Source organism: Temnothorax nylanderi, unplaced genomic scaffold, assembly GCF_030848795.1.
Source record: "Temnothorax nylanderi isolate EJ_2023f unplaced genomic scaffold, tnyl_v1.0 TNYL_tig0348_pilon, whole genome shotgun sequence".
Lineage (NCBI taxonomy): Eukaryota > Metazoa > Arthropoda > Insecta > Hymenoptera > Formicidae > Temnothorax > Temnothorax nylanderi.
In genome coordinates this window covers 118,618-128,997 of record NW_027249410.1, presented here as the reverse complement: position 1 = coordinate 128,997, position 10,380 = coordinate 118,618, and the positions used below count along the sequence as shown (strand labels likewise).

Below are 10,380 nucleotides of genomic sequence, written 5' to 3'. Positions count from 1 at the left end.
TTCTTTCAGGATATGAACATATAAGACATTATAAAGAGATATTTTTTATACGTCCTTATATAATCTTATATAATCATATATGACCATATAAGATCTTATCAGGCCAAAATTCATATATGAGCATATAAGATCGCTTCTTATATGAGCATATAAGACACATTATAAGAGATTTTTTTTCCCGGGATGGTACAACTTATATCAGTTTTATCGAAGTCCACGCTTATAATAAAGTGGCACACAATTTTGAATTGAATCGATATATTTATGGTTTTATAGCATTTTACATCCCTTCATAATTTTTAATTATATCTTAACGACAGTTTCGTTATCGTTATATTGTCGTTGCGCAGCTTTTTTACTATGCATAATTACTGCGCAACGCAAGTATAACGATAACGAAACTGTCGTTAAGAGTTACAGAATAGACCCACTCTGGATACATTCGGTAAATAATTATTTCTCAGCAGATCAAATTATATCTGGTCAGATCTAGTTATATCTGTTCAGATCTGGCCAGATCTGATGAACCAGATCTGGTCATATCTCGGCAGATCTAATTCTTTTTTCCGGGGTTATTAATTTGCAATATAACCTCTCAAAAACATTCTATTTTGATCCAATTGTAAAGAAACTGATGGAAGGGCAACATCAGCGTTAACAGATAAATTAATAGATCTAAATGAATTAATTAAAGAATAAAAAAATATTGAGACAACTAACGAACGTGATCCTCCGAAGCAGCCATACCTCTTTCTATGGAAAATGAAGTATTTATAGATCCAAACAAAATTTTAAATATTAGATATTAATCGCAAAAACCTAAGTGCTGGTCTACAACCTTGCTTTAAAGGGTATTTAAGCTCTAAGCCGTAAGAAATTGACCCTATCACAATGGAATGTGAGGAGAATACTCGATTGTGATTGGTCAATTTCTTACGGCTTAGAGATTAAATACCCTTTAAAGCAAGGTTGTAGACCAGCTCTAATAACACATTGTGAAATATGTTGCCATTATTTAAACAGTCCGTATATGTATCACAATGTATTAAACATGCTTTAGAAATTGTGAAAATCTAATTTATAAATATTTGCCACGAACCTCAATTTGCCGAAAAATTAATAAAAATATTAAACAATCATCGGTGCGTCAATTTTCTCGCATCATTACTAATTCTTATCGATATTCAATGTCAATGTTAACTCTCATTCACGATTCTTACACCCTCCAGTTGATTATTCTCATTCTTGTCATCCTTATTTGGATTAAATTGTCTCACGCTTGCCTTTGACCAGAAAATTGGATACAATGTCGCACGAAAGATATAATTACTAGCACAGACCATAAACACGATCTTCCATTTTGCTTGCGATGGTTGAAAATAAATAGCATCATATAGATTGTATACTAAATTATTATACATATAAATTTACCGATTTAGCAATAACTTCTCCAACGATAATCGACGCGAGAAGTCTAGCGAGGTTGGCGATATACATGCAATTTGTGAAAACATTAAGATCCCAGCAAACCTCTGAGAGATGTCGAGGTGATTTACTTTAAAACCGGAATAAATAGCGCCATTCAGACCGACTCCCAATGTAATAATGGTTACTGTCAATCAGGCATTATCGTATACGCGATATACAAAGCAACAATCAATGCTAAACCCGCTCGGTGCAAACTAGCTGATGCTGTTAACGATCTTGCGAATTACAGTGTGAGTAAATTTTCCCAAAAAGATTATCCAATAGGCGATGTAAGAGAAAAATAGAAAAGAGCCACATGGCAAAGTATGGAAGTGCCGAATAGATACCATTCTCTGAAATACAGATAAACGACGATTAGTTTCGTGACGCGAGAAACTGTGGAAAAATTCCTTTCCCTCCAATTTAAATATATATATATCACTCTCTCTTATCAATAATATTTATATATTATATACTCTGCACTTTCTAGATACTGAAATGAAGAATCCGTTTCATAAATGTTATAGAAGTTGAATCGTCAACTTTTCGTATCCATAATTCTGACCCATGTACGTCATCAAGATAGCCAAAAATGGTAGCAAAGTTCCAATATATGGACTTCCATGACACGGAAGGCGATGACTAAAAGAAGAAAGCATATTAGTTTTCCCAGCTTTTTGCTATTAAAAGAGATCTATTGACTATTATTATAAGAGGCGATAGATTACAGAGATAAATAATTTGATTAATGTGATAAATTGATATAAATATTCGGTTAATTAACAGCGAAGAAATGCGAGAGAAACTCACGGAAATGCCAGCGCTATTTTAGAGAGATCTGTAGATTATGATTGGTCGGAATCCTCACAGACCCATATGAGAAATACACCAGATAAGGCTACTGATAAGGCCCAACACGTGGAAAATACATGGCCAATTGCCTAATTGCCAATTGGCCAATAAAATGTTCAATGGCATTATCGTGGCGAACTGTGTGCCTATTGATGGGAAGAGAGAAACATACAAGAAAATGTGATTAGTGATCGTCATTAGAGGTGTCCAATCATGCTCTTTTCCTTTTTATCAACAAAAAAAGCTTGTGGGAGTAAATGGTTAAAAAAGAAGATATAAATTCAAGATATTGAAAAGATTCACAGTTTATAATCTACAAATCTCGCCGCAGCAAGAAGCGCGCGCACAGTAGCGACTCGATGCAGACTCGAAATGCTCCAGAAACAGAGAGGAAGATTTTTGCGCGGCGAACAAGCTCTCAACTTGATTGGTATACGCGATAAATCGCTTACATAAAGAAGGAAGAAATCGTATTGAATGAGCTTACCGGCATAGATAAAAGCACCCATCCTGCTCTGTTCGTTAGGCGGTATCCACTTCATCACCATGCAGTGCGTGCGTGCAAGGTACAATAAGTATCCCTGCAAGCGGGGATTGATCCATTCCTATAGGGAGAAGAGAAAACACCCGTGGAATCAAAAAACGTTCATACCCAAACGGATCAGTAATCCTTAATGTAAGAAATCTGCCTTTGCGAATACATAGACTCTTAGTTTATTAATCAAAGTTTTTCAGAACAATGCATATTGTAAGAAACAAGAACTAAAATAAAAGGCAAATAATAATGGTTTTGTAATTATAAATATGTATATTTTTTTATCAAATTTTTTTCAATGTTAATTCCTAAACTTTATACTTACGAACGAATAAAAGTTGTTTGCAAGTAGCAAAGTATGTAGTTGGACAACAGCGATCCCGAAACATCACACATTCTCATATCTCCGCTCGCTCTTCTCGAGTCTCAATCAAACTATTATATTATTGTATCATAAAGGTAAGGGATAAGGGATTTTCGAGATGTTGCTTACCTCTCCTAAATCTTGAATGAAACGAACGATTACCACACGGTGGCCGGTACGCGGACAATAAAATTAGCACTCCAAAAAGCGAATTAATCAGAATGCCGATTCTGAAGATTTTACAAAAATTTGATAATTTTATTTTTAATAAAGATAAAATACTTTACATCGATATATTTACCTAACGATAAATATTATATGTATATTGATGCGAACAGGGACACATAAATATTGTACGAATTTATTTGAAATCAGTTTCAGGACTGCATATTTTAGAATAGAAAAGCTTCTACTACTTTCTACTGCTTTTGAAATCCTTAAATCGTATATTTTATAAAAATACTTTTTAGGGAAGATGTTAGAGGATTATTTGTCAAAAAAAAGTCTCATCGTACTCTACAAAGAATGCATCCACCATTTGTTTGATTGCTTTAAAAATATACTAATAATAATAATAAATAATGTATTGATGCATATTAAATAATATATAATATAATTGAGGCAAATGTGGATACACGCTGTGCAATACGATATTTATTTAAACTGCTTAAAAAGATCTTTAATGTATAACTCGTATTGCTTTTAGTCATATACAATCGCTATAAAAATCTAAAAATATATATATATTTATTATATCCGCCTTACACAAGGCGAACTAAAACAACTTTTATATAATATGCACTTATTTCCTCGAGAAACATTTGAAATTAATCGTTTGCCAAGAGAAAGAAAAAACTTTAGGCGTATATCACCAAAATAATAGAAAAGAATATTTTAATAAAAATTTAATGATTATTCTATTTTAAAAAAAACGAACATTAATTATAGTTTCACTTTAACATTAAAGGTACATTTACAATTCAATCACCAATTATATCAATAAGGCGTTAATATTATATTGAGATCTCAAAATCTCGGGCGACACTTGCAACTCGTGTGTTCGCGTAAAAGAGTCACGGCGGTCTGGCGCTGCGCGTGTACTTGGCGCGAAACACTACGGGTCGGGTCTCTTGATCATAGTAAAATATTATCACGGAAGATACGTATATAAAAATCATTCGTTCGTTCCTTCGATTCATTTAATCAATAGTTTTCAAATCCGTTTCGTTTAAATGATCGTATAAAATGGTGATAGTAGGCTCCTCCATTTCTCGGAATTTTTCGATGAGTCGATCATATCTTGCCACGTGTTTCGTCTGGATTGTCGACGGTAACATTGTCACAGCTATAAAACAGGAATCCGTATTACCAGCTTCAACGAGGCCTTCTATGACACTAAGTTTGACTTCTTCCAAGTCGGAATGTTTATATACGCGGCTTAGAAAGTATTTGAGAACCTCGGCCATAAACGAAACTAATAACGACGAGAAGACATCGGTTAATTCGTGCAACTGTTGACCGAGTCTTAGGCCAAAGGAAGTCTTGGTCGATATGCATTCTTGTAACTTCTTCGCGTACACCAATAGCAAATAAGACCTTGCTTCCTGCCTAGGTGATAAGACAGATAAAAATATCGTTTGCATATTATCGATGATCTTTGGATTAATAGACTTATTGAGGCAAGACTTATCAACGTAGCTAACAGTGAAATCATCCACAAATAAACGCACAGCTTTGTTGATTGGATGGAAGCGTAATTTTTTAGGATGTGGCACGTTCCAATAAGTGGTCACTGCGTTGTGAAAGACATCGGCAAATACTTTGATGCGTGTTGCATGTTTATCCTTATCCTCTGATAAAATATACGCTATCGTAAATCGTCTCGCTGCCTCGGACACATTAGTATCGATGTGGAATAAAAATCTTCGAAGTATATTCTCAGAAAATTCTTCGGGTAACAGGTTGAAAACGGATGCGGTGATCGTTGCCAAGTAATTGACAATGTATTTGTTTTTTTTTTGGGCATCCAGTCCTTGAAGATTGTCTATCGTTTTAAGCCATAGCTCGAGGTATTTCGCGATGTATTCGTTGGGGATCTCAGGAAATAACTCTATTTCCGAAAGCAAATCTTCATCCTTAAGATTCAACGTCGACATAGCTTGACAATATAGGGACCAAGTTTCGGGACTTGGCTTTGTAAGGAAGAAATTCTGGAAAGCCTTGAACAAAACTTGTCGTACCGAATGATGATTCTCGATCGCCCATGTTTTCTGGAGAAAATCTGTAAGTTGATGCATCGAAGCTACTAAATACATCAGCCTAATCCCATGTTTTCGCGTGCTCACGCGCATACTCATTAACTTTTGTGTGATTGATATCACTTTCGGCAAAGAAGTCCGCCTACTTACGTTCGTTAGTGTCATTAGAGCTATTGATAAGTAATCTCCTTCGCACAATCTAACTACGAGATCGAGAGGTACTGGTGGATTGGAAAGTCTCATGCTCAATGGTAAATTCCGCACGATCTTGTAATTATCCTTGGCGTTCGGATCACTAGTATCTATCGTTGTTTCCGTAGGTGTGAGAGAATCGATTAGTTTTGTCGCCACATCACCGTGAAGTAGAATGGCCAGGATAACTACACTAGACGATATTTCGTCTGTATTTTTATCGTAGATATAATTCATGCAACGATCAGCAAATTTAATGGGTAAGTCTTTATACCAACGCGTGGCCTTGACGAAGCGTTGTACACGTTTAATATGGCAGTTCTTCGTGCAGTCAGCTAAATATTTTTCCCAATGCTTCAGTATATTTTGTAAATCTCGATTTAATAAAGCGAGCGCCGCGCCTGATGTTACATTTGCGATGTTTTCTGGGAACCAATTACGGTACAGTTCTAACTCATTCTTCTGCAATATGTCTTTTACATTCCAGGTATCTTCTTCGGAACGTATTGCTTCGCGAATAGCATCCATTAGCCAAGGATAATCTCTAATTGTCATTTCTTTTATCTTGATGCGCGATTTTTTACATCTATCGTTGAAATCATATATCGCTGCAACGTAGCTGCAAAGGTTGTATATTTTTTCATCAAGCTTTTTGAAAGACCTTTTTTGAATGGCATTTGCAAAAGTTACGAGGCATTGTCTCTCATATTGTGGATATTCTTCGAGTATGTTGAAGTTTACGTACCATCGATTATCTCCTAGAAGCATGTTGATCAACTCCTCAATTGGCATATTGCGTATAAGTTTGAAATGTATTATAGCTGAGAGTATTTCTTTCGGTGCGAATTCATTTTTTACATAATATAATCGGACAATGTCCAGTACAAGAGAGATCTGCTTTTCGCTTAAATGCGGTACATCGTATATTTGCAAGAATTCATCGAACACTCGTTCGAATAGCCAAGAGTTTTCGTTTTTATGTCTATTTAAGAAATATGTCAAAGTATTGGACAACGCATCGTCATTCTCATTAACCTTACAAACGTAAATCATTTGTAAAATAAGGCAAACTCTATTTGATTCACTTGCAGTTTTATTTATTTTTTCCTTGATAACCGGTATAGCTTCGTTAACAGGTAAATAACAAACCCAAGCTCTCTTGTAATCCATCGTATATTCATAATGAATCTCCTCTGATAATAAGTTCTGCTTTTCGATGTTGATTTTAGCATGTTTGATCCGCTCCTCTGCAGGTAATAACTGTAATAAAGCAGGCGTCACGTTTTTCGTCTCGTCAAGAAGATCAGCATGATATTTATTTTTGTAGGATTTACAAAGCAAATCGTATTTTTTATCACGTGGGTAATGCTTTAAGTAATCGAGCACGCTATCTGTATCGAAGGAAGAAATTTCTGCGGGCAATAGACCTAGAAATATGCTTTCCATTAAATCCTCGTTGATCTTTTTGGGTGGTAAGATGCGGATGTATAAAAGCGGTTTCTTTGTCAAATATTTCTGAGCTTTTTTCAAAAATATTTCGGCACACGTGTTACTCAAAACGATATTCGGCGGATCTGTCTCATGTATCTCGCACAGTACTACGAAAGCTTCCAGTCGCTTCTTTATTAATTTAGGCAGGAAAGACTTATATCTATCGATGCCGATCGCGAAAGGAGTACGCTCAGTCGCGTTTAGTTCGCGGGGTTTCAATAATTTGAGAAAACGCACTATAAAATCCGGATTTTTGCGGAAGATCTTTTTAGCAATTTCTACTGGCAGCACGAGTTCCTTCTCTATGATCGTTTTATAAGCAAAAGCTTCATCGCAAGCCGTGATCAACGGGTAAGCGATTTGAATACCGTAAATAGATGACACTGCTGTGAACATTTGTTGCGCGAAAATTGGATCCTTGCCAGATAATCGATGTGCGAGTGTAAGCACAATACGCGTCCTTGTATTCACGGAAACGTAGGGGAAGAGACGTTCGCAGAAATATGAAACGTCGACGATCTTCTTGTGGCTGCCATCGAAGAACCAGGAAGCTTTAAAAGCCCGATTTATTATCGTTGAATCTTCACACTTGAGCGCCGACGTTATATCCTCGTGCATCTTCTTCTTGACAGCAGTTTCTACGCGCAGTATAGGCAGCAATTCTGGTGGAAATTGTTCAAGACTTTCGCTGGTCTGGTGTAAAGTCAATCTTCCGATCCAACTCAATTTTTCACCAGCGGTATCACCCGGTATCTTTTGAATCGCCCGTAGATAAGGCATCTGTAAGTCGCGAGCAGGTACCTCGTTATAGTCCATCGTGACGTTTAAAGATAAATAAGCGAAAACAAAACGAAAATATTCTATATGTATGTATATTCTTTAAGTAGCGTATGTAAGTAAGTCTTTGCTTTTATCCTCTTACGTTATCAGATCCAACTGAAATTGTCATTGTTGCTTGGAGCGAATCCAAACCACGATCTTGTTGATTTTGTTCGATCAGCCGAAAGTCAAATGTGGTATGAGATCGATGCTCAGGCGAACGCCTCGAAGAATTTTCCTGTGGAGAATGTAACGCAGCTACCGCGAATTTGCAGTTCCGGAATAAGTACACGATTCGATGCGAGAAACAATAGAACGAGGCAAAATGAGTGACGGAAAACGAAAGGCCGCTTTTCGCCAGCCGCACAAAGGCAGTTTTGCCTTCGGCCGTAAAATACGGTACGTAACTGATTATCGTTCGTAATCTCACATATGTTCCGACCGCAATCGACGTAATTTAAGTTAAAATTCCAATGTCAAATTCCAATCAATTGCACAACGTTTCGTGTAAAGGTCTCTTCTGCGAACTTTGCACCGCGGCCCGTGTTTCCTCTAATTTACTCACTCCGAATGGATGATTCACGAAGTAATCGATTGACAATGTGTTCGAATTCGTTATAGGACTGTACTCAGCCGTACTGTACCCTGTAGAACGTAAAGACGGCGAAGGAGCGACGAGCGACTAGAAGAGATAGCTCCCTGATGAGAGACGCATGCGCCTTGTGTTTCAACATATGCCGCGTGGAATGCTCATCGTGTTAAACTCAGCGATGCATCATTCTCAGGACTGTACTATAAAAGTTAGTTGCCCCATTGTTTGGCGATGTTTTAAACTTGCTTTTTTCATTTATTTTCACATATTATACGATGATAATGCAAGGAAAAGATGGTGAAGTAATGTCTCATTGTCAGTTAAATTAGAATACATATATTTTTCTAAAGAAATTATTAATTGAGAATAGAAATAATGAGTTATTCTAAAAAAAAAAAACTTTGACTAACGATCAATCGAAATTGTTTAAATTTAAAGAAATTGCGTGCATAAATCACAATGAAATAACTGGATAAACTGGAACTGTGCAGGATGTAGAAAATAAATGTAAGAGTGAATGTATTGCAGAAACAGTTCACCACATTTATGTCAACGACACGAAAATTACGTGAAATTTAATACACGTAATAAACGTATTATTTTTTCAATAAAAAAATTGTATATAAAAATGCATATGAATATATATATATATATATTTTTTTCTTTTTCTTGTGTATAAACCTCTGTTCATACATTTATACATATAAAAAAAATAATAATAAGAATAATTTAAGAAATAATTAGAAAAGTATAAATTCTTGCATTATTTTTTATAAAAAGTAAAATTACGATTAAATTCTATGGTACGATTTCAGGGACGAGGGGGAGGGGAGTAAAAAGTATCAAAAACATATCTTCTGAGTATAGTTTTGCTTGAAACTTTTCATATCCGTATTTACTACGGAATCCACGATATGCCTAGCTCAGTATATTACTTATAGGTTTTGTCTCTGCAAAAGCACTCGATAAAAAACACTTTTTCTTCTATGCTTAGCGCGTTCATTCTGATACTTGTAAACTGGCTTGGACAACGACTCAAATGAAACTTACTGTCTAAAGTACTGGACCCTAGTCAGTTAAATTACCGCCGAAATCAAGGAAGGAAAATATAACCGTTTATTTTAGACACTGGCAATCCCAATAATCTCCCTGTATATTAACGAAGATTTATTTAATTAGTTTATTTATTTTACATTAGTATAATACAATACAATTTAATAATTTTAATACAATACAAAGTTTTGAAAGGTAATAATAATGTTAAAGAGAAATTATATTTCTTAATTATATTAACTTATATTGCACAAATGTACATTTACATATAAAAGAATAAGGTAATTTTTGGTGGACAACATGTGTCACATAATTACAGATAAATCGCAAGAACAAAACTTTTGATATTTCAATAGATCTTTGTAAACGTTTTTGGTAAAAGTGCATAATAACGGACCCAGCACCAATGACTTTGACCTTGATATATATTGTCAAGGACATGGCCCTAAGTAATTATCAAAAAGTTTTAAGCATTGCTCGTTGTTTATTAACAAAAGTTAAAAGTTAAAAGTTATTAACAAAAGAATTTTCACAAATTATATGTAATTTTTATATACCACGTATGTTTTACATAATAATGTATTCTTAACTGCTTTACCCATCTATTTATGTGTAAATTGAACGCCTCCCCCTACACCCCCACCCCGAAAAAAATCAACCTAACTCAACCCATTTCGTAGAGGTAATTATTTTGAAAAATTACCGAATTTCGAGGAAATAAAGAAAAAATACAATTGGAAATTAATAATACATTTTT

General features: G+C 35.2%; 1 protein-coding gene and 1 long non-coding RNA gene across 2 annotated transcripts; one reads left to right on the top strand and one right to left on the bottom strand.

The window, feature by feature from the left end:
- Positions 1–4,095: 4,095 nt before the first annotated feature.
- LOC139781606 (uncharacterized) lies at positions 4,096–8,620 on the bottom strand. Its single transcript, XM_071720447.1, has 2 exons — positions 8,082–8,620; positions 4,096–7,939 (listed from the first exon to the last, which is right to left on the bottom strand). Exons 1-2 carry the CDS (start codon positions 8,106–8,108, stop codon positions 4,418–4,420), a joined length of 3,549 nt encoding a protein of 1,182 aa, XP_071576548.1. The 5' UTR covers positions 8,109–8,620; the 3' UTR covers positions 4,096–4,417.
- On the top strand, positions 8,236–9,225 carry LOC139781610 (uncharacterized). Its single transcript, XR_011720596.1, has 2 exons — positions 8,236–8,377; positions 8,600–9,225. It is a non-coding gene; the product is annotated as an uncharacterized lncRNA (long non-coding RNA).
- Positions 9,226–10,380: the final 1,155 nt, after the last annotated feature.